At 46.5% G+C, this 23,749-nt stretch overlaps 1 protein-coding gene across 1 annotated transcript; it reads right to left on the bottom strand.

Annotated features, from left to right (window-relative positions):
• Positions 1 to 231: 231 nt before the first annotated feature.
• On the bottom strand, positions 232 to 22,443 carry SYCE2 (synaptonemal complex central element protein 2). Its single transcript, XM_073587585.1, has 4 exons — positions 22,424 to 22,443; positions 19,916 to 20,009; positions 18,546 to 18,756; positions 232 to 631 (listed from the first exon to the last, which is right to left on the bottom strand). Exons 2-4 carry the CDS (start codon positions 19,996 to 19,998, stop codon positions 437 to 439), a joined length of 489 nt encoding a protein of 162 aa, XP_073443686.1. The 5' UTR covers positions 19,999 to 20,009; positions 22,424 to 22,443; the 3' UTR covers positions 232 to 436.
• Positions 22,444 to 23,749: the final 1,306 nt, after the last annotated feature.

Below are 23,749 nucleotides of genomic sequence, written 5' to 3'. Positions count from 1 at the left end.
TCTATCCCTATCTTCTGGTACCTTCCCCTCTGCCTTCAAACATGCTACCATAACACCCATCCTCAAAAAATCAAACCTTAACCCAACTGCTATGCCCAGCTATCGCCCCATATCACTGCTCCTGTTTGCTTCCAAACTCCTTGAACAGCATGTCCATGCTCAACTATCCTCCCACCTCTCATCTGCACCTTTACAAACCATATGAATGCACTTGTCTGATCCAGAGCATGATGAAATGTTTTCCTGAGAATTGCTGTCATTTATTCAGAAATTTTGCGAACGGTATTTCTAACTTAGAACAAAGAGTAATACAAAACATAAAATGTGTTCGTCAGAAAAAAAAACCCCTCACAATTGCAAAACATAAGCTGCTGTTAGATATTGATGGCAGGGATAATGTAACCTACTGGACACGGGGTCCCTACTGTCTGCGCACTCAGCCGTCGTGCTGTAAGCCCAGGTCTTTGTAGACGGTGACCACCGTCTGGCAGACTTGTTTGAGCTCAGCCTGCAGCTGCCCGATCCTTTCGATGATCTCCGTAAGCTCTTGCAACCGGACCTGGAGTTGTGTGTTGTTCTGTTCGTACATCTGGTACATCCTGTCCTCAAGACACTGAGATAATTCTGCCACCTGGGAAAACAAAAAAGTGATCACTTGACGGACTGCCCGGAAGTTCACATGAAATGTGCGCACCGCTATTTGCGTCAACCTTATAATAACCACATTTCATTCAGATACAAGGATAGGATTTACATTTTCGCCAGTGACCTGTGGTGACTTTTTTTCGGCTCTGCTCAAATTAGAAAATTACCATACACAAAATACAATGCCAATCGTGTCTTGGACTATAAAGCTCTCTAATTTTGTAACAGCTGGCGGTAAAATCAGAGGATGTTCTGTATTCCTTTTCTCACTAATTGCTCCCGCTACCTGCATCCTCCGGGGATTTAATGCAGTTACAATAATGTGCTCACAACTGATTACGTCAATATGTAAGGGAGGGAGAGGAAAAGCATCTACAGCCAGGATGCCAACAGTACAGCTCTGCCTTATTATCCCGGGATGGAGGGAGGATTTTATCATTTCATTACAAGAAAAAACAAAAACACATTTATACCATGAAATCCGTTTTAATCAGAATCAGGATTAAATCTGTCTACTGCTACAACCGGGGAATCTGGCAAAATATCAATGGATAATTTGCCGATGTCGCATACAATGTCACGACCCCCTGCAATATAATGTGTTGCCTGACGGTCCCCAAGTTCTACATCTCAATCGTTTTTTCACAAGATCTGTCAAGTGTCTGGAAGCAAATTATGCCACTGTGGCTAAGGCAGAAAAATGCATTTATGGTTGGCACACAGCTGTCTCATCTATATGATCAGCTGAAGGCCATCTCACCTCTATGGTCAGGTAAAGGCTATCTCGCCTATACAGTCAGCAGGCGCCTATTATATGTGTATTGTCAGGAGGTGGGTTTATCATTGATATGGTCAGCTGGCGGCTATCTCATTTGTAAGGTCAGTAGGCGACTACCACATGTGTATGTACAGTCATGAGTTGGCTACAGTGGAGAAAAAAAAAAGTATTTAGTCAGCCACCAATTGTGCAAGTTCTCCCACTTAAAAAGATCAGAGAGGCCTGTAATTGACAGCATATGTAGACCACAACTATGAGAGTCAAAATGAGAAAACAAATACAGAAAATCACCTTGTCTGATTTGGCAAGATTTATTTTGCAAATTATGGTGGAAAATAAGTATTTGGTCACCTAAAAATATTGCAAGATTTCTGGCTCTCACAGACTTGTAACATCTTTAAGAGGCTCCTCTGTCCTCCACTCATTACCTGTAGTAATGGCCCCTGTTTGAACTTGTTATCAGTATAAAAGACACCTGTCCACAACCTCAAACAGTCACACTCCAAACTCCACTATGGTGAAGACTAAAGAGCTGTCAAAGGACACCAGAAACAAAATTGTAGCCGTGCACCAGGCTGGGAAGACTGAATCTGCAATAGGCAAGCAGCTGGGTGTGATGAAATCAACTGTGGGAGCAATAATAAGAAAATGGAAGACATACAAGACCACTAATAATCTCCCTCGATCTGGGGCTCCACGCAAGATCTCACCCTGTGAGGTCAAAATGATCACAAAAACGGTGAGCAAAAATCCCAGAACCACACGGGGGGACCTAATGAATGACCTGCATAGACCTGGGACCACCGTAACAAAGGCTACCATCAGTAACACACTATGCCGCCAGGGACTCAGATCCTGCAGTGCCAGTTGTGTCTTAAGCCAGTACATGTTCAGGACTGTCTGAAGTTTGCTAGAGAGCATTTGGATTATCCAGAAGAGTATTGGGAGAATGTCATATGGTCTGATTCTACCAAACAATTCTACTTTGGTTTCAACAAAACTGGTCGTGTTTGGAGGAGACAGAATGTTGATTTGCATCCAAAGAACACCATACCTACTGTAAAGCATGGGGGTGGCAACATCTTGCTTTGGGGCTGTTTCTCTGCAAAGGGACCAGGACGACTGATCCGTGTACATGAAAGAATGAATGAGGCCATGTAGCGTGAGATTTTGAGTGCATACCTCCTTCCAACTGCATGAGCATTGAATATGAAACATGGATGGGTCTTTTAGCATGATAGTGATCCCAAGCATATCGCCAAGGCAATGAAAGGAGTAGCTTCGTAAGAAGCATATGAAGGTCCTGGAGTGACCTAGCCAGTCTCCAGATCTCAACCCCATAGAAAACCTTTGGAGGGATTTGAAAATCCATATTGCCCAGCGACAGGTCCAAAACATCACTGCTCTAGAGGAGATCTTGCATGAAGGAATGGGCCAACATACCACCAACAGTGTTTGCCAACATTGTGAAGACTTACAGAAAACGTTTGACCTCTGTCATTGCCAATAAAGGATATATAACAAAATACTGAGATGAACTTTTGTTAATGACCAAATACTTATTTTCCACCATAATTTGCAAAACAAATCTTGCCAAATCAGACAAGGTGATTTTCTTGATTTTGTTTTCTCATTTGCCTCTCATAGTTGTGGTCTACCTATGATGTCAATTACAGGCCTCTCTCACCTTTTTAAGTTGGAGAACTTGCACAATTGGTGGCTGACTAAATACTTTTTTTCCCCACTGTATATCACCTATACGGTGTCTAGTCACGTGTCTAGTCAGGAGGTGGCTGTATCACCTATACGGTCAGCTGGTGGCTGTCATCTGTAAGTGAAGCAGGTGAGTATTAGCACCTGTACGATCAGATGGCAGCTGTCTCACCTGTACGGTCAGCAAGTGGCTATCTTACATACTGTATGTGGTCAGCGGGCAGCTATCTTACTTGTACGGTCAAGGTGGCAGCTAGCTCACCTGTACAGTCAGTTGATGGCTGTCTCACTTGAAAAGTCAGTTGATGACTATCTTACATGTACGGTCAGTTGATGGCTATCTCACATGTATAGTTACAGTAGTTGATGACTATCTTACATGTAAGATCAGTTGATTGCCGTTCGGAAACTGACCAAAGACTAACATCCTCCCTAATTCGAACCTCTGTCTCCAAGACTTCTCCCGTGCTGCGCCAGTTCTCTCAAATGCACTACCCCACACGATTTGACTGTTACCTATCCTCCATGTTTTTAAGTGCACTTTACACTCACATATCTTTAAACAAGCCTATCACCTCACTTCACTATCCTAGCTCTTCCCTGTTCCCTCCTTCTAAACATTATTAAGAATCATCTCCCCCCTATTCATTTGTCTCCACACCCACCATGCACATGACAACTCTACTTGATAATTGCACTTAAACACAATGGCTAATGATTGGATAATGCAGCTTTATATGAAAATCGCTATTTATTTTTTTAACCATAAACTTTTTATTAAATTCAAATTAAGTCATATTAACAACCATTTAGCCTCCAGTCATGGTACATTGTTACAGAAATTTCCTCAAAACATTAATCGGCCAAATATAATAATACCGTAATTTAACATAGTTAAATATTGTAGGAAAAAGAAGGGGAAAGGGAAGGTGTGATGACAGACTATTACCGTATTTTTCGCTTTATAAGACGCTCCGGATTATAAGACGCACCCCAAATTTTGAGGAGAAAAATAGGAAAAAAACTTTATTTTTAATAAAATGGTGGTGCATCTTATAATCCATGCGTCTTATTGCTTTCCAGGGGTGGTGATGGAGGAGGCCGGAGTGGAACATTGCTGCTGGGATGAGGGGGTGTTTTGATGTGCAGCGTGCCGCTGCCGGTGTCTGTTACTGCCGCCGCCCTCTGTCCCCTGATGCTTGCCACCACCGCCACGCTCTGTCCCCCGGTGCCTGCTTGCCACCACCGCCGCACTCTGTCCCCCAGTGCTTGCCACCACCGCCACGCTGTCCCCCGGTGCCTGCTTGCCACCACCGCCGCGCTCTCCCCCGGTTCTTACCGCCACCACCGCGCTCTGTCCCCCCGGTGTTTGCCGCCATCGCCGCGCTCTGTCCCGTTCTGAGGGTACTTGCCGCGGCACTCTGTGCCCTGATGCTGCCGCTGCGCTGTCCGCCACCGCCGCGCTCCTGTCCCCCGGTGGTTTCTTCCGCCCCACCGCCGCGCTCTGTCCCGTTCAGCGTGGGGGGGGTCTCTGTCGCTCCATGCCTGCTTTCTTCCTGGAAAATGGCCGCCGCGCATGCGCAGACGGACATCTCGGCACTGAAATCTCGGGAGATGAGATTTCAGCGCTGAAATCTCATCTCCCGAGATTTCAGTGCCGAGATGTCCGTCTGCGCATGCGCGGCGGCCATTTTCCAGGAAGAAAGCAGGCATGGAGCGACAGAGACCCCCCCACGCTGAACGGGACAGAGCGCGGCGGCGGCGGTGGGGCGGAAGAAACCACCGGGGGACAGGAGCGCGGCGGTGGCGGACAGCGCAGCGGCAGCATCAGGGCACAGAGTGCCGCGGCAAGTACCCTCAGTGGCAGCGCAAATGTATATCCTCTTTGTAAGACGCACCCCCTTTTTCCCCTCAATTTTGGGGGGAAAAAAGTGCGTCTTACAAAGCGGAAAATACGGTATACCCATTCATTACCATAAATAGCTCTGTTACATCTCTAACCACAGTGTTTAGCCAGTTGTCCCATCTCCTGAGATATCATGTTGTATTATTGGTGGATGAAGCAATTATCCTCTCCGATAAACAACTGTCATTCACCAAAGCCACGATCTCAGTTAGTGACGGACATTTGGGGTTTTTCCAATATCCTGCAATTTTAATTCTAGTAGCTATGAGGATGTGTGTAATCACTGTCTTGAACTCGTGCGGAATTAAATCCAGGTCAATGGCCAGAAGCGCCTGTTCTCTCCCAATTTTCATTGGAATGCCACTAATTTGAGACACTAGATGGGAGATTGCGTCCCAGAGCCGCTCCTCCTTATGGCACTTCCACCAGACATGTAACATATCTGCACTGGTGTCTCCGCACCTCCAGCACACATATAGAGAGTTGCGGTAGATCTTAGACAATCTGTATGGTGTGAAGTACCACCTGTACAGCAGTTTTCTGGCGTTCTCCAGGTGATTGGTGCATTTAGAGTGGGTCCCTATGAAATCAAGAAAAATCTCATAAAATCCCCAAATGTTGTATCGTTTTTTTTTATTCACATATAATTGCCTTGCCTAACCCCAGAGATGATAAAAAATTGTGTCTGCCACCAACTGTGGAAGCGGCGTTGGGAGTGTGGAGCAATACCGATCAATAAACTACACATTATCAATTTGGTGCTCTCTAAAGCCCCCATAGAGACTTTGGAGATGTGTATTCCGGAACTCAAAATTCAAAACTGGAAATCCCTCAGAAAATCGCTATTTATTACAATTGCTGGATCTGAAATAACAAGCACTTTTCACCTACCGCCTTATTTCCTTGTAGATTGTAAGCTTGCAAGCAGGGACCTCACTCCTAATGTCACTGTTGATACTGTCTTATCTTGTATCAAATTTATTGTCTGTATATGTCCCAGCTTATTTGTAAAGTGCTGCGGAATATGTTAGCGCTATGTAAAATAATATATAATTATGTCAGGGATATTAATTTGTCAGGACTTTCTTAACCCTAGTGACCACCAATACGTCTTTTTACTGACCTGCGATATAAGAGACTAGTATCTCCATACAGGGGACAATCCAGCAGCTGTCGGCTGTAAACTATAGCTGACAACTTGCTGCATCAGCCACAATCAGTGTTGGCACCGATTATGGTCGTTTAACCCCTTAAAGGCTGTTGTCAATAGTGACTACGGCATCTAGATGGTTAACAGAGTGTGGCAGCTCCCTCTTTTACCCCATCGACACCCTGAGATATTGATCGTGAGGTCCTGATGTTTGCCATGGCAATTCATGACCGAATAACGGCCTTAAAATCTTCCAGCGATAGCGGCCTGTTCAGAAGTTATCATTTAGGTGGTAAAAGTAAACTTTTTCATTCCTGTCATGACACTTTGCATTAATTCCTGAAAAGCACCTGAAGGGTTAATGAAGTACCCAAAACCAATTTTGAATATATTGAGGGGTGCGGATTTTAAAATGGTATCACTTTTGGGGGTTTCCAATATATAGGACCCCCAAAGTCACTTCAAAACTGAACAGGTCCCTAAAAAAAATAGGTTTTGTAAATTTCCTTTAAAAAAAAAAAAAAAATTACTGCTATATTTTTAAACCTTCTAAAATGCTAACAAATTAAAACAACATTTTACAAATGGTGCTGATTAGTGATGAGCGAGCACTAAAATGCTCAGGTGCTCGTTGCTCTGGCCGAGCACATTGGAATACTCGGGTGCTCGGACAGAACAACGAGCCCAATGTAAGTCTCTGGGAGACCCGGGTCTAAGGCCTGTTTCACACATCCGTTTTTTGGCGTCCGCCAAAGTGTGAAAAAACGGATCCGTTTCCGTTTTGCCACAAACGGATGCTAACGGATCCGTTTTTTGGATGGATCCGCTTTAGTCACTAATGCAAGTCTATGGGAAATAAAAACGGATCCGCCAAAAAAAAAAAAGGCGGATCTGTTGTTTTTGCAAAACGGCGGATTTTGACGGACGTCTAAAAATGGATGTGTGATCCAGGCCTAAGGGGTAAGGTTTCTCCTTCTGGAGAGTGACATACCAGCTCTGGCTTGTCAAGGTAAGGAGACATTCGCTGTGCAATGCTCCTCCTGCGAGGCAATTTGCATATGGGAGACCCGAGCATTTTTACCGCGATCCCCCCGGGGGTCCGTTAAAGGTCTAAAAACGTCAGAAAATGCTGGAAACACTGCTCAAATGACACGGGGACGTCATGGGGATCGCCCCTGGAAACATTCCTGACTCCTATTTCACAGCTTTAAACAATGTTTTCCGAATTTCATGCCATTTTTACCTGTGCACAAAAAAACATACCAAAACGAAACCAAAATGGATTTTGCGGGCTGTGCGGGGCCTGTACCGGGCTGTGCGGGGCCTGTGCGGGCTGATTCTCACTGCTGACACCCGGCACTAAGTGCCAGGGGCGGTCACAGACCGCTTCCGGCAACTATAACCCCAGGCACACTGGGATCAAACATGATCGCAGTGTTCTGGTGCCGGCAGAGGCATCCGTAGAAGCATCGGCAGGGAGGGAGCTCCCTGTGTGCTTTCCTCAGAACCATGCAATGTGATCACATTGTTCCGAGGGCCTCCTCCCTGCCGGGCCCTGGCTCCAAGATGACTGCGGGGTCCTTCCGGGTTCTGCACTGAGGTGGCTTGCAAGCCTCCTTCACTGCCTGTCAGTTCGCTGATCTGACAGTGCAGTGCAAAGTGTCAGATCAGCAATCTGACTTTATATAATAATGTCCTACCCTGGGACAATGGAAAGAGTAAAAAAAAAAAAAAAGTGTAAAAATATTTTTTAAAAAATTCCTAAATAAATAAAAAAAATCCCTAATAAATACATTTCTTTATGTAAGAAAAAAGAAAAAAAAAAAAGTACATATATTTAGTATCGCCGCGTCCGTAATGACCCGGCCTATAAAACTGTCCCACTAGTTAACCCCTTTAGTGAACCCCATAAAAAAAACAAAAAAAAATACTTTATCATCATACCGCTAAACAAAAAGTGGAATAACACGCGATCAAAAAGACAGATACAAATAAACATGGTACACGGTCAGCTGGCAGCTATCTCACCAGGTACGGTCAGCCGGCGACTATCTCTCGAATAGTCAGCAGGCGGCTACCTCACCTGTACGGTAAACTGACCACTATCTCACCTGTATGGTCAGTAGGCGGCGATCTCACTTGTACGGTCAGCTGGCAGCTATCTCACCTTTACAGTCAGTTGATGGCTTGCTTAGGCCTGTTTCACACATCCGTTTTTGGTCATCAGTCAAAATCTGCCAATTTTATAAAAAAACGGATCTGTCAAAAAAGGGTGGATCTGTTTTTTCCCCCATTGATTTGCATTAGTGGCGAATTTTGACTGATGGTCGTTCGTTGGGTCCGTTATTTGACGGATCCGTGAGAATTTTAGCGGCTCCCGGGCGGACCCTGCAACATTTTTTTTTTGTTGACGGTCTGCTATTTTTAACTGCGCATGCCCAAAAGGTGAAAGCCGGGAGCAGTTTTAACCCTGAAATGCTGTCCCGGGAGCCGCTAAAATTCATTTTCTCTCTCTCTCCTCGTGATCCTCTTTGAGATGGTTCTACTCCTTCATTGGAGTCCAGCTGTGTTTAATTAAACTGCTAGGACTTGATTTGAAAAGGCACACAGCTGTCTATATAAGACCTCATAGTGCATGTCAGACCAAATGAGATTCATGAGGTCAAAGGAACTGGCCAAGGGGCTCAGAGATGGAATTGTGGCAAGGCACAGATCTGGCCAAGGTTACAAAAGAATTTCTGCAGTGCTCAAGGTTCCTAAGAGCACAGTGGCCTCCATAATCCTTAAATGGAAGAAGTTTGGGACCACAAGAAGTCTTCCTAGACCTGGCCGTTTGACCTCTGTCATTGCCAACAAAGGATATATAACAAAATATTGAGATGAACTTTTGTTAGGTGACCAAATACTTATTTTCCAGCATAGTTTGAAAAATAAATCTTGCCAAATCAGACAAGGTGATTTTCTGGATTTGTTTTCTCATTTTGACTCTCATAGTTGTGGTCTACCTATGATGTCAATTACAGGCCTCTCATCTTTTTTAGTGGGCGAACTTGCACAATTGGTGGCTGACTAAATACTTTTTCCCCCACTGTAGGTGCTGGTTCAGATAAGGTGAGTATACGGAGTAGGAAAAGAAAAGACACAGCAGGGTAGGGAAAGATCTAGGACTAGGATACTAACAGGTTCAGGGATAGGACTTAGTTCAGACAAGGACAGACACGGGAACAAGTTCAGGATACAGGATTCAGGCCTGGGTATACAGCCCCTATGGAGGAAGATACAAGAGCAGAAACGAGACAGGACTTGGCATCTCAGAAGGTGAACACAGACTGAGAGAGAATGTTTGTTTCTCAGGCATTTTCACATTGGTGGAGATGCCTTACGTATCAGGTGCTGCTTGGCAATAGGGTGGGAACACTTTAGAAATGCGCACACTGTCTATAAGAATCAGGAAAAGCAGGCGCCGCCGCCGCCCTAAGCATACAGCCAGGAAGTATGTGTCATGATCACGTGTGTCAGGACGCAGATGTTTCCGCAAGGCGAACCCATGTGACACACGTGACCCTGGATACACCGCCTCCAGTGGGGCGCATTTAAATAATAAAACGTGCAGGTGGATACGCCGCCTCCACCTGGCGAATTTGGGAATTACACGTTATACATAAAATCTGGAAACCCCGCCTCCAGAAAGGCGAATTTAAATAATAAAGGGGGAACCTGGGAAACTTTAACAATGGTGGGCCCTGCGATAGGGAATGGGGACATGGAGACCTCCTAAGCTCCCCTGAGCCAGTGTCCCTGCACTCCTTACATTCCCTAAACAGGCTCCGCACCTGTCGCCGCACGCGTACCTTAACGCCCTTGCTCACCCTGACCCTAAACCCTCACTAGGGAATGGGCCGGTGCGGAGACTAATCCCACCACTGCACTAGTAACACACATGAGGAAAGAGACAATACAGGGGAAACACCACTTAGCTTTGCTCTGCTGCGTGCGCTCCCAGCAACAGAGCCCACCACCTGCGTGCGTCTTCTCCTCCACCCGGATCCATCACCATAACAGGATCCTTCACCTTAGTGCAGCCTTGGAGCAGAGTCCACCACCAGTTGCAGCTGCTTAGAACCTGAGTCCCAAGGATGAGTTCAGCTTCTGACACGAAGTCGAGCATGCTTGAGTCCAGTTCAGCGGCGAAGTCCCACATGGTGAGTGCCACTCTCCATAGTCGCCACTCCACCAGCCCATGCAGACACTTCCCGCTGACACCATCACTGCGACTCCACCACGCCATGCCAGCCCTTCGTCCAGACACCATAGCTGAAACACGTCCCCCCTGGCTAAGCTGCGCAGGACTCCTAACCAGCTCCATCCTTCCTCCAGGCTCTCCAACTCAAAGTGAACCAATCTCACAATATCACAGGCAGTGATTGCACACCCCTAGCACACCTTTATAGGGTGTCACACCTGATCCATAATTAAGTGCACAAAAACCTAAAGTGCAATACCACTCACCACCACCGGGGACAGTCAAGACACCTTGGAACTTTCCAAAGTAAAAAAAAGTTCACCCAGTGCGATTTAAAACTGTCAGATCACTTCAGATCATGACAGTATGCAGACAGCAAGCAAAGTACACTTGGTTTTGTCACGCGGGGCTTAGTTCAACTAAGGCTGAAATACCCGGGGCCCCTGTGATGTCCCTTTAACTAGGGGAAACCCTGTCTGACCCTCAACCCAGGGTTTTTGCTGATGGTGCAAATGCCTGAGCCTCCAACCTTTCCTTATCTCCTGCTCAGCCCTGCACTTAACCCTCCACCCAGTGAGGAGACACACCACCAAAGCCCCCACACAAATTATGACAGACAGGGAGAACTTAAACTGCACTGCGCCGCACACACACAGGAATATACAGTAATGTGAACAGGGCACAACGAAACAAAAATATGGGAAGGAGAAAGGATAACAACGGATCATACGCCACCAGATACGAATCTCTCTCTCTTCAACACCTCCACTCCAGACCGGAACCACTTGGTATGAAACACAAGCTATAATCGGCGACGCCCATAGGCCAGCATGACTATTTAAAGACCGTGGGCGTGACTAAACATCCAACCTGGTCTCCAGCAAGATTAACCCCCGAGAGCCTGAAGATCAAGCCGGCGCCACTGAGGCTATAGTGGACAGAGGTGGAACTACCTCTGCCTGCCGGACGCTGTGGTGTGAATAGCGTCCGACATGACATTACCCCGTCTTCTACAAGGGACCCCCGGACCCTCAAGACTCATAGGACCCGGCTTGTCCAGATGACGATGGTGAAAGGAACTGACCAGCCGATTCGCATGTATGTCTGAGGCTGGAACCCAAGACCTCTCCTCCGGACCATACCCCCGCCAGTGCACCAAATACTGAAGAGTACGGCGTACTACTCGAGAGTCCACTACCTTGGCGACCTCAAACTCTAAATCGCCATCCACCATGACTGGAGGTGGCATCGGCGTCGTGTCCACCGAGCCTACCACCTTTTTCAATAAAGCCCTGTGAAACATTGTGTATCTTGTACACCGCAGGAATTTCCAACCGATAAGCCACTGGGTTAATGATGGCAGAAATCCTAAAAGGCCCAATAAACCTTGGACCCAGTTTTAAAGATGGAATTTTGAGTTTTATGTTCTTCGTAGCTAACCACACCCATTCACCCACACACAGGTCCGGACCTGGCACGCGTCTACTGTCAGCCACCCGTTTGTACCTAGCACTCATGCTCAACAAACGCTGTTTCACCCTCCTCCAGACCGATGACAATTGGGCTCCTAGCTGATGCTCCTCCGGGACACCCCCCCCCCCCGAGTCACCCTGACGTAAGGTACAAAACTGAGGATGTTGACCGTAAACACAAAAGAACGGAGACTCTCCCGATGACTCTTGGCGGTGATTATTTAACGCGAATTCGGCCAGAGGAAGGAAAGTAGACCACTCCTCCTGGTTGTCGGACACAAAGCATCGTAAATACTGCTCTAGATTTTGGTTCATGCGCTCAGTTTGTCCATTAGACTGTGGATGAAACGCCGATGAATGTGACAACTTGATCCCCAAACGTGAGCAAAAAGCTTTCCAAAACCTCGCCACAAATTGCGTACCCCTATCAGATACTATGTCCGACGGAACTCCGTGGAGTCTGACCACCTCCTGCACAAATACCTGAGCCAACGTCTTTGCATTGGGCAATGAAGACAACGCCACAAAATGCGCCATCTTTGAAAAACAGTCAACCACCACCAGGATGACCGTGTTCCCCGCCGAGGCTGGCAAGTCAGTTATGAAATCCATGGAGATTTCTGTCCATGGCCTATTGGGTACCCCCAGAGGCTGTAGCGTGCCAGCAGGACGGGTTCGGGGTGACTTAGCCCTAGCGCACGTGATGCAAGCTGCCACGTATGAGACCACGTCCTGCCGGATTTTGGGCCACCAGAAACGACGCGATACTAGCTCTAAGGTGCCCTTCACCCCTGGATGACCAGCCAGTACCGAGTCGTGGTGTTCCTTCAACACCTTAAGCCGAAGATGCAGGGGTACAAATGATTTGTTGGCGGGAAGTCCTGGCGGTACCTCCTCTTGGGCCTCGGCAATCTCCGCCTCTACCTCAGTCGTGAGAGCCGAGACCACTACGCCTTCCTGGAGGATGGGTACCGGCTCTTCCCGAGGTTCTCCCCCCGGAAAACACCTAGACAAAGCATCCGCCTTGGTGTTTTTAGCCCCGGGACGGTAAGTCACAAGAAAATTGAAACGAGTAAAAAACAATGCCCAGCGGGCCTGCCTAGGAGACAGACGCTTGGCCGACTCCAGATAGAGCAGATTCTTATGGTCGGTGATGACTGTGACCTGGTGAGCCACCCCCTCCAAGAAGTGTCGCCATTCCTCAAAAGCCAATTTGATGGCCAACAACTCCCTGTTGCCGATATCATAATTCCGTTCGGCCGGCGACAGCTTCTTGGAGAAGTAGGCGCATGGATGCATCTTGCTCAAGGACGAGCCTTGAGACAGTACTGCCCCCACTCCCACCTCCGACGCATCAACCTCCACCACAAAAGGTTTAGACACGTCTGGTTGCACAGAATGGGGGCTGAAGCAAAACTATTCTTCAGACGCTCAAATGCACGTATAGCCAGCTCGCCAGATCGGCACCTTTTTTTGTCATGTCCGTGAGCGGTTTGGCGATAGTCGAAAAGTGTTTTATAAATTTCCTATAATAATTCGCAAACCCAAGGAACCGCTGGAGTGCTTTCAGACTCTCCGGCCTCTCCCATTGCAGCACCGCTTGCACCTTCGCGGTGTCCATTTTTAACCCGACTGCGGACACAATATATCCCAAAAAGGGCAACTCCTGGACAAAAAATAAACATTTTTCCAGCTTAGCATAGAGCTGGTTCTCCCGGAGCAACTGTAACACCTGCCTGACATGCTCCAAATGAGTGTCCCGATCGCTAGAATAAATGAGGATATCATCCAGGTATACAATCACAAATCTCCCCAGGACATGAGCAAATACATCATTAATAAAATGTTGGAAAACGGCAGGCGCGGTTGTCAACCCAAACGGCATAACCAGACTCTCAAAATGACCCTCAGGAATGTTAAACGCCGTCTTCCACTCATCCCCCTGACGGACCCTTATGAGGTTATACGCCCCCCTGAGGTCCAGCTTGGAAAACCATTTCGCCCCCGCTACCTGGTTGAACAAATCCGGGATCAACGGCATTGGGTAGGGATCACGGATAGTAATCTGGTTTAACTCTCGGAAATCCAGACAGGGGCGTAACCCCCCATCTTTCTTCTTAATGAAGAAAAACCCCGCGGCTACAGGCGAAGACGAAGGCCGGATGTGTCCTTTGCTCAGAATCTCCGCGATGTAGTCTTTCAGAGCTTGTCTCTCAGGACCAGAAATATTAAACATCCTGGCCTTAGGTAATTTGGCCCCGGGTTTTAACCTAATCGCACAGTCATAGGCTCGATGTGGAGGCAGTTCTGAGCAACCCCTCTCAGAGAAAACATCCGCAAAATCCTGCAAAGCCTCCGGCAGGCTGGGCGTCACGGCGGACACACATGTGGCCATGCAATTGTCTTGGCAGAAACCACTCCACTGTACTATGTCCTGAGTTTTCCAATCAATTACCGGGTTGTGCCTGGACAACCATGGAAAACCCAGGACCATTTGTGCTGGGAGATTACGGAGGACCCTACATGTAACCGACTCAGAATGTAGGACCCCAATGTGGAGTTTCACCTCTGCCACAAACTCCGTAATCTCCCCTTGAGGGAGGGGAACAGCATTAATGGTAACCACCTGTATGGGGTGAGGAAGTCTTACGATCTTAAACCCGGCGGTGTGTGCAAACTCCTCATCTATGAGATTGGTGGCGGAACCGCTATCCACAAACACTGATATTGGTAGCTCTCTGTCCGCGATAATAACCTTGGCAGGGAGCATACATTGAGATACCATCATGGAGGATATGCATACGCTCAGTTGGGCCTCCTCCACACCCTCTGAGCTTAACAGTTTTCCGCCGGTGTGACCCTCTTAGGTAGTACAGGGCAAACGTTAACATAATGACCTTTTACCACAGTAGAAACATGCTCCGGGCTTCCGGGATCCCGGAACGCGACGCTTAACCTGTGCCACGCCAGCAATCTGCATAGGTTCAGTGGACTCATCTACTTCAACCACACTTGCACCTCTGCTTTCCCCCAGAGGTAGCGTCTCCTGTGCCCCCTGACGAAAACGGCGATCAATACGTATCACCAAACTCATGGCAGACTCCAACGATGCCGGAGTCTCATACATCAGGAGGGCTTGTTTAACCTTCCCTGATACCCCCTGAATAAACTGGCTCCGCAGTGCTGGGTCATTCCACTGTGTGTCTACGGCCCAACGGCGAAATTCCGAACAATAGTCCTCTGCCAGGCGCTCCCCCTGGCGGAGGGCGCGGATTTTAGATTCCGCTAGAGCCAGTCGGTCAGGATCATTGTAAATGAGCCCGAGGGCAGAAAAAACATTATCGACAGAATGAAATGTAGCAGAGTCAGCTGGTAAGGAAAATGCCCATGCTTGGGGGTCACCACTCAGTAATGACAACACCAGCCCTACCCGCTGAGCCTCATTACCTGAGGAGATAGGACGCATGCGGAAGTATAACTTGCAGGCCTCCCGAAATACGACAAATTTGCTGCGATCCCCTGAAAATCGTTCTGGCAGCGGGATCTTCTGCTCTGCACCGATACCTGCAGCTGCCGTTTGCACCTTTGCTACTACCAGGCCCTGCTGCTGAACAGCCCCTTTCAACTCAGAGACCTGTAAGGACAGCGCCAACTGGCGGGTTATGGAATCTAAAAGATCCATGGACTCCTGAAAAATGTGGGCCGATTATAATGTCACGCGGGGCTTAGTTCAACTAAGGCTGAAATACCCGGGGCCCCTGTGATGTCCCTTTAACTAGGGGAAACCCTGTCTGACCCTCAACCCAGGGTTTTTGCTGATGGTGCAAATGCCTGAGCCTCCAACCTTTCCTTATCTCCTGCTCAGCCCTGCACTTAACCCTCCACCCAGTGAGGAGACACACCACCAAAGCCCCCACACAAATTATGACAGACAGGGAGAACTTAAACTGCACTGCGCCGCACACACACAGGAATATACAGTAATGTGAACAGGGCACAACGAAACACAAATATGGGAAGGAGAAAGGATAACAACGGATCATACGCCACCAGATACGAATCTCTCTCTCTTCAACACATCCACTCCAGACCGGAACCACTTGGTATGAAACACAAGCTATAATCGGCGACGCCCATAGGCCAGCATGACTATTTAAAGACCGTGGGCGTGACTAAACATCCAACCTGGTCTCCAGCAAGATTAACCCCCGAGAGCCTGAAGATCAAGCCGGCGCCACTGAGGCTATAGTGGACGGGGGTGGAACTACCTCTGCCTGCCGGACGCTGTGGTGTGAATAGCGTCCGACATGACAGGTTTATAGCATGCAGCAAGCATATAACGGAACTCACTGCATGGCCCAGAGTTGTTAGTAAGTTGGTGTGTTTGCCCGGTGGGGGATGGGAAGCCATGCAGTGATGCCGGCATCACAATTCCAGAGTTTGCTAAATTTTTATGAAGGTCTTTTGCAGTCAAGTAGGGGTTCTGATTTGTCTCTCTAGCAATGCTACGAGCAGCTCTCACTGAAATTTTGCTAGGTCTTCTAGACCTTATCTTGACCTCCACTGGTCCTGTTAACTGTCGCTTCTTAACTACATTTCGAACTTAGGAAAGGGCAACATGAAAACGCTTTGCTATTTTCTTATAATTTTCTACTTCTTTGTGGGCCACCACCATTTTCAGAGTGATAGGCAGCTGCTTATGAGAACCCATTGATATTGTTATTTGGCACAAGGTTAGATGAGGATGGGATTTTAGAAAACTCGGAAATTTGTATCACCTGGCCTTTCCTAAAGATGATAGTGAACAAGCCATAACTTTAACAGGCTAATTAAGGTCTGGAACCTTTGTAAACGGTATCTGAGCACACAAATGTCTAAGGGAGTCCAAACTTTTGCATCTGCCCATTTTCTTTTTGTAATTTATGAAATGCAAAAAATAATTTTTTTTTGCTTGCCTAAAATACTAAGGAAGTGTGTCATCTTTAACTTTAGCCCTTTTAGAGATCGTGTCATATTCAACTTACTTAACTGTTCACAATAACAGTAATTTTGACCAGGGAAGCCCAAATTTTACATGCCACTGTACTGTATATCCATTGTGTATATACTGTTTTGTCTAGCGTGCCCTTGACGAAATATCCAGTTTAATCTTGGGCTGCTCTTTTATCTTGATCCACAAATCCACAAGTCCATTTTTTCGGTTTAATGTCGTATGCTACCGAGGCTGGTTTCTGGCCCGATATAATCCTGTTAACGAACCAGGCTATTATCTAACAAGGAACTGGGTGGCAGCCTTATCGGGCTGGCAAGGCTCTGTTTCAAAGGTGCTATTGAAAGGGGTCTCTCAGCCTGTCAGGATTATGAGCGAGTGTTGGGCCACGCCAGTGGTCACATGAGAGACCCTCTACTACTTCCTGTGCCTCCCTGTGCCCGTGTGGACAGGGAGTGTCTGTTTACAACAATTTTAACAAGCTGTCATTACTTATTCCCAGGGGAATGTTGCTGAAAGTGGGGAGACAGTACTGCGTGACCACTGACATATTAGTGACGTCAGGCCAGGCTAAGGCTAGTTTCACACTAGTGTTACCGGGTGCAGCACACGGCCGCCGCTAAGCTCCGCCCCTGGCCACGCCTCCTCCGGTCAGCTCCTCCTATGATCGCATGACGCTGCATGCGATCAGCGTACCCTATATTTAGAGTTGGGTACGCTGGCCGTGCGCTGGTACACTTTTGCCGGCGCATCCACGCTTTTGGCGGTGCGCCGAGCGCACAAAAATGCAACACAGTACGTTTGGCGCACGTCGATGTTGCGCCAAAAGGGCGGATGCGCCGGCAAAAGTGTACCAGCGCACGGCCAGCGTACCCAACGCTAAATATAGGGTACGCTGATCGCATTCAGCGTCATGCGTTCATAGGAGGAGCTGACCGGAGGAGGCTCGGCCAGGGGCGGAGCTTAGCGGCGGCCGTGTGCTGCACCCGGTAACGCTAGTGTGAAACTATCCTAAGAGGTGCAGTTTTTAACAACTTTTTTTCCATTGTTCTCAGCTTAACAAAAACTGGGTGACATTGCCTGCGACACTTTGCATGACCAAAGATTTCCCTATGCCACTGCTTCTTTGCAGCATAATGGAGGTGAATGGGGTTCACTGCAACCTGAAAGTACTGCAACCATGACACGCAAGTCGCAATAAATCCAACTGGTTCTAACTTTCTGCAAATGATCCGTAGTGGTACCTTGGGGGGTAGCTGGGTCACAACCTAAAGAGCGCAGCTATCACAGCTTCACAAGTGAGTTTTCTAGCTGAACGCCTTTCCCCAACTGAGTTCTTTTAACAAAGGTCATAACTAGTGAAGAGCGAGCATGCTCTGATAAGGTGTTATCCGAGCAGGCTCGTGTGCTTAGTATCTTCAGCGTGCTCGAGTAGTATGTTTGAGTCGCCGAGGCTGCATGTCTCGCAGCTGTTCAATAGCCTCAACGCATGCAGGAATTGCCTAACAAACAGGTACATAATAATCGAGCACGCTGAAGATAATCTTTTATCACTCGAGCATGCTGGAATAACACTTTATCCGAGCACATTCATTCATCACTAGCGTAATCTCTCAATCTTAAACTCTTGAAAATAAACCCTTATTACCTTGATATTGAGGTTTGTGTTAAAGTTTTTCATCATGGTTTGATCCTTGATGCGTCCTTCATTGATTGTATCGATTAGGCTCTGGGCACGGCTCTGCAGCGCCTCCACATTGGCATCTAAGGCAGTGAAATAGTTAGAAGTCTTCCCCTCAGAGGTGCTGGTGGTGGTGGATGTATCGTATCCAGGAGTGGAGAAGGAGGGACCCGACAGACTATAAATCAAAAGAAAACGTTAAGGCAGCTTGTTTGAGTGATCCTAATTACGACACTAGGCTTCATTCAGATGTCACGACTCAAGCTGCTAATGCACGGACTGGCCGCGGCTCTTCCGATGCTAGTGTGAAGGTCTCAAAGAAAAATATAAAGCTGTCACACTTGTGTGATCTGACAGATTTGCAGAGACATCTGCATGAGCCCTATACCTACATGTTTTTTTCTGGCATGTAATACCAGTTAAAGGTGAAAGACAAATTTGCACATGCTTTTATATACAGCCCGTTAATTTGGTCACAATATGGTGCTCGTATTTCGGGATAATTAGTTTTTACATTCTCATTGTGCCTAGCTTTTCTTAGAAAAAAAAATTATATTGATGTGTCTCATGTAAGCAAGTGAAAAATGTCCCAGACTAAATAATACACTGTAGACCTGAACTTGATGTGTTCTGTCTGCCGGAAAAGTCTCCTACAAAGCTTAGCATTTCTAACAGAATTACCCGGCACTCAGTTCATTAATTAATATAGAAGTCTCGCTCAATTAATGGAATCCCAAGTAACGTGGATCTGAAATCAGTGCTAAGTACTGTGGTGCTTATCTCTCTAGGTCTGGTGCAGGTCACAGAGAAAGATTTAGGCTGGGTTCACACGACTAAACTTCACGGCCTAAGTAGAAACAGAACCGTGGGTTTTCTGACCCTCATTTATGCCCATGCGACTCTTGGCAAGTTTGGATGAGGAGACCCACAGCCGACCCTGATATCACAGGCCATACTTATGCCGTGAATCTCAGATGTTTGAAACTTGCCTCCTGACTCAGTGTTTAGGTCTGCAGTTATTTTCAGACATTTTACAAATATATAAAAAGTGTATACAAAAAGTATATGACCCGCAGCAATCAAATAATTGCTAGACCTGCCTCACTAGAAAAAGTTATCTTCACGAGTCTACCCCATTAAAGCGACCCTCTACCCCGACATTGAATTTTAACATGTTTTTCAGCATTTTCACCCTGAAGACATGCCCATGAGTCAAAGAAGAGAGGACACCACATACATCAGAGAGTTTCTTTAAATTAAAACTTATGGAATGCTAACAATAAAGTAATTATGATTAGTAGTATCTAGGGAGGCATCTTGAATGGATCAAGTCTCACCCAGCGGAAGTTTGGCCATTATTAGTGCTTGGATTTACCGACTCCTCGCATGCTTCTCTGTCATCTGATGCGGAGTCAGCCATTTAGATTGTCACTAAGAAGAGGTAACAAATTAATATTACAACTCTGCAGATGCAGCCGTATGTTAAGCAGTCTCCATAGACTTCATTGGGGCATTTTCCATTTGCAGAACCACAACACACACATCCCTCTAATTGGTAAAGGGGGGTATTAACAGGATGAAAAGGTCCTGTATCCAAATCCTTCATCTCTGTTACAGACTTCACATTGAGATACAAGAACTTGAATTTACAACTCTGTTGGTATCAACTGAAAGCTAAAGGGCCCTGGCACCAAAAGCTAAGGTCAGGACAGAGCGGGCATTATTACAGTAAGGCCGGGGTCACACTTGCGAGAAACTCGCACGAGTCTCGCGTCTCAATACCCGGCACTGCCGCCGGCAAGTGTGACCCCGGCCTAAGGGGCCAGAAGGGAGACATTATAACTGGAAATGGCCCAGGATGTGGGACATTATACCAGGAAGGGGCCAGGATGGGGGACATAATACTAGAAAGGGGCAAGGATGGGAGACATGATACTAGGAATGGAAAGAAAGGGGCAAAGGATGGGGGACTTTGTTATAGGATGAGGGGGGAGGCATTATTATTAGAAAGGGCCTTGGATAGGGAACAATATACCAGAAAGGGGCCAAGGATGGGGTACATTATATGTGAAAGTGGCCAGGTTGGGGACTTTGTTATAGGATGGGGGACATTATTACTGGAATGAGCCCGGGAGGATATAATACCAGAAATGGGGACATTATACCAAGAAAGGGGCCCAGGATTGGGCACTTTATTAGAGGATGGGGGTTATGATCACTGGAAGGGGCCCAGAAAAGGAGACATTAATTTAGGAAAGGGCCAGGAGAAGGATATCATTCTCGTAAGGGCCCAGGACAGAAAACATTAGTACTGGAAGGGGCCAAGACTGGTGACATTATTAAGGGAAAGAGAAGCCATACATCTGACAAACATGCAGGTGGGGGCCCAGGTTCAAATTTTGCATCGGGGGTCCATGGGACTCTAGTTACACCACTGGCGGCAGCCACGCACTGTGCTCAACTTTTTTTCTGGCTGACCCACAGGGAATGGCGCATTGGTGGAGTATGCGCACTGCCACTCCATTCTAAGTGGGGATGATCAATGCGCGTCCTAGTGGTCGGATCCCCACCATTCTATACGTTAGATAGGTGACAACTTATCTTCAAAGCACAACCCTGGCCTTCATAGGAGATGGTTAAATCCATTATATACTGCATCACTATTGCAACAGACAAGCAACAAAATGATTGCAAATTCAAGCACCCTAGAGAGACTATATACACTCAAAATCATAATACTACTACTACTAGGACAACCTCTTATTGATCTAAATATTTGGCCCCGATAAAATGAAAAAGACTTAGGGTAAAGAAGCATATTCGGTCTTGTCATGTCTGTAAAAGTTCAACCTCAGAAAATATAAAATTAAAGGGTATTCCCATCTCCAAGATCCTATTCCAATATGTAGTAGGTGTAAGAATAATATTAAAATTAGCAAATACTTCCAATTAGAAATATAGTATAGTTCTTCTGATTCACTACGTCCCTTACCCTATGTGCAGGGCATTGCAGTAGATTAGGAGTCCATGGCTACGGCAACTGTCACTGTGTGAATGGTCATAACCATGGATACTTAAGTTACTGCAATGCCCTGCACATAAGGAAGCTATTTAATCAGAAGAACTATATTATATTTCTAATTAGAGGTATTTGCTAATATCATTATTGTTACACCTACTACATATTGGGATAGGATCTTGAGATGGGAATACTCCTTTAATGATCCTTTATAGTTAAAGGAGTAAACGTATAATAAAGGAAAAGCAATGAAAAAGGAATCAAAATGTGGTATTTAGGCCGAATTATTACTTATGAATACTACAGCTTGGCGTCGGCATTAAAAAAAAACAACCTCATAAAGTGCCATGAAAAATAGGTCTCAGAAAATGGTGACGCAAAACAATTTTTTTTTTTTTTTAACATTTTTTTTCCCCAAAATGTTGCCTCAAAAATGCAAAAATTGCCGTAATCCACTGACGCGTAGAATCAGATATTTTATGGTAAAATTAAATGTGATATTGAAAACTACAACTCGGCTCTCAGTAAAAAAAAAAATAAAAATCCAATGGCGATGTGGATGGAAGAGCAGAGAAAACCTGCTGGGGCTGCTAATATATGTGAGTCTCTGAGGCGCCCATAGCACTATAATGGGGACTGTCCCTTTTAATGTTTAGTGCTATGAAATAGCCTGAAACCTGCACAAACATATGAACTCTGACTATAGATCAGGCTTCACAGGGTAATGAGCGAATCTAAGTGTCTCACAGAACAGTTACATGAGAAGAACCACGAACATGAGGGATCAAACATGGCGGCCGGTTGTGTTTTTTTCTTATATATGTACCACAACCAGGTCGTTTTTTATTTCTCCTCACAGCTACAAAAGGCGGGAAATCAGAAGGGGCGGAGCTTCCGAGGTCTTCAAAATGGCTGACGAGACTGCGCAGTGCGAGGTCTGAAGAACAGGAGACAGTCACCTGAGGAGGCGTGGTTTCAGACTACTGCGGGTACTGGGAAGGGGCGTGGTTTCAGATTCCTGTGAAGGGACGTGTTTGAGACTACTGCGGGTAATATGATGGGGCGTGGTTTCATATTTGGTTAATGAGCAGGGGCGTGGTTTCAGGCTACTGCATGTATTGTGGAGGGGCGTGGTTTAATCTCTGCGGCTTTAGGCGGGAAATGAAAGCTGGAAGAGTCTAGTCTGAGGGAAAGTCTTGTTTTGAGGCAAATTTTCCACCATTGTAGTTCAGAAATTGATAAACTTAGGGCGTATTATGTAAAGGGACAAGAAGGGAAGCGACTGTACACTTAGAATGATTAATAATGGGAAAATTAAAATGGTGTAAAAAAATCGTGAAGAACTGCATCTAAATAAAACAATTGTTATGTAATTGATATATCTATATGCAGACAAGGAAGGAAATAAACTATATAAAACTAGGAAATACAAATATATAGCATTTATTAAAATTATTTTATGTAATCTCCTACCCTGTGTATGTAACTATAAGGCTAAGTGCACACGTACCGGAACTCTAGCGGAAATTACCGCGAGAATTCCGTAATTCCATTCCGCTGGAAAATCGCATTTTAAATTCCCGCGATTTTCCCGTGGAAAAACTAGCGTTTTGCAAGCGATCTGTAGCATCGCTTGGAGAACTGATTGACAGGTTGGTCACACTCGTCATACATAGTGTTTGACGAGTGTGACCAACTTTTTAGTACTGAGGCCGCCTATGCTGCGGCTCAGTGAAATGCAGGAAAAATAAGCTACCGCCTGGGACAGCGGGGCATGCAATCAAAAACGGGACTGTCCTGCCAAATCCGGGACACTTGGGAGCTATGGGATCAGTAAAGTATCCACATTTAATTTGGAGTGCTGCCTATTTTTTTTATTTTTATATATATAAAAGCCTTAAAATGTCTGTCATCCACTTCCATCTGGATGTCCCCGAATCCCACAATCCACTGCGCTGCACCGGAAGTGCGCCGACCGCCATTTTGGAACACCCAAGTGATGCCGCTTGGATCCAGGCCGCCGCTGCGATCACGAGGCTCAGAGGAGTGTAACGAGGGGATATAACGAGAGGGGTGTAATGAGAGGGGAGTAATGAGAGGGTGTAATGAGAGGGGAGTAATGAGAGGGTTGCCGCCACCGGTCCTCCGCCAG

This window comes from Dendrobates tinctorius, unplaced genomic scaffold (assembly GCF_039654945.1).
Source record: "Dendrobates tinctorius isolate UK_male_01 unplaced genomic scaffold, ASM3965494v1 ptg000099l, whole genome shotgun sequence".
NCBI classification, from domain to species: Eukaryota; Metazoa; Chordata; class Amphibia; order Anura; family Dendrobatidae; genus Dendrobates; species Dendrobates tinctorius.
This window is presented reverse-complemented; position numbering and strand designations above follow the sequence as displayed.

Bases quoted from the DNA above. Each gene is read 5' to 3' on its own strand.
- SYCE2 (XM_073587585.1), bottom strand. From the start codon at position 19,998: ATGGCTGACTCCGCATCAGATGACAGAGAAGCATGCGAGGAGTCGGTA. The intron at 18,757-19,915 runs GTGAGACTTGAT...TTTGATTTATAG, and splicing joins AATGGCCAAACTTCCGCTGG to TCTGTCGGGTCCCTCCTTCT. The intron at 632-18,545 runs GTAATAAGGGTT...TTGTTTTCCCAG, and splicing joins ACACAAACCTCAATATCAAG to GTGGCAGAATTATCTCAGTG.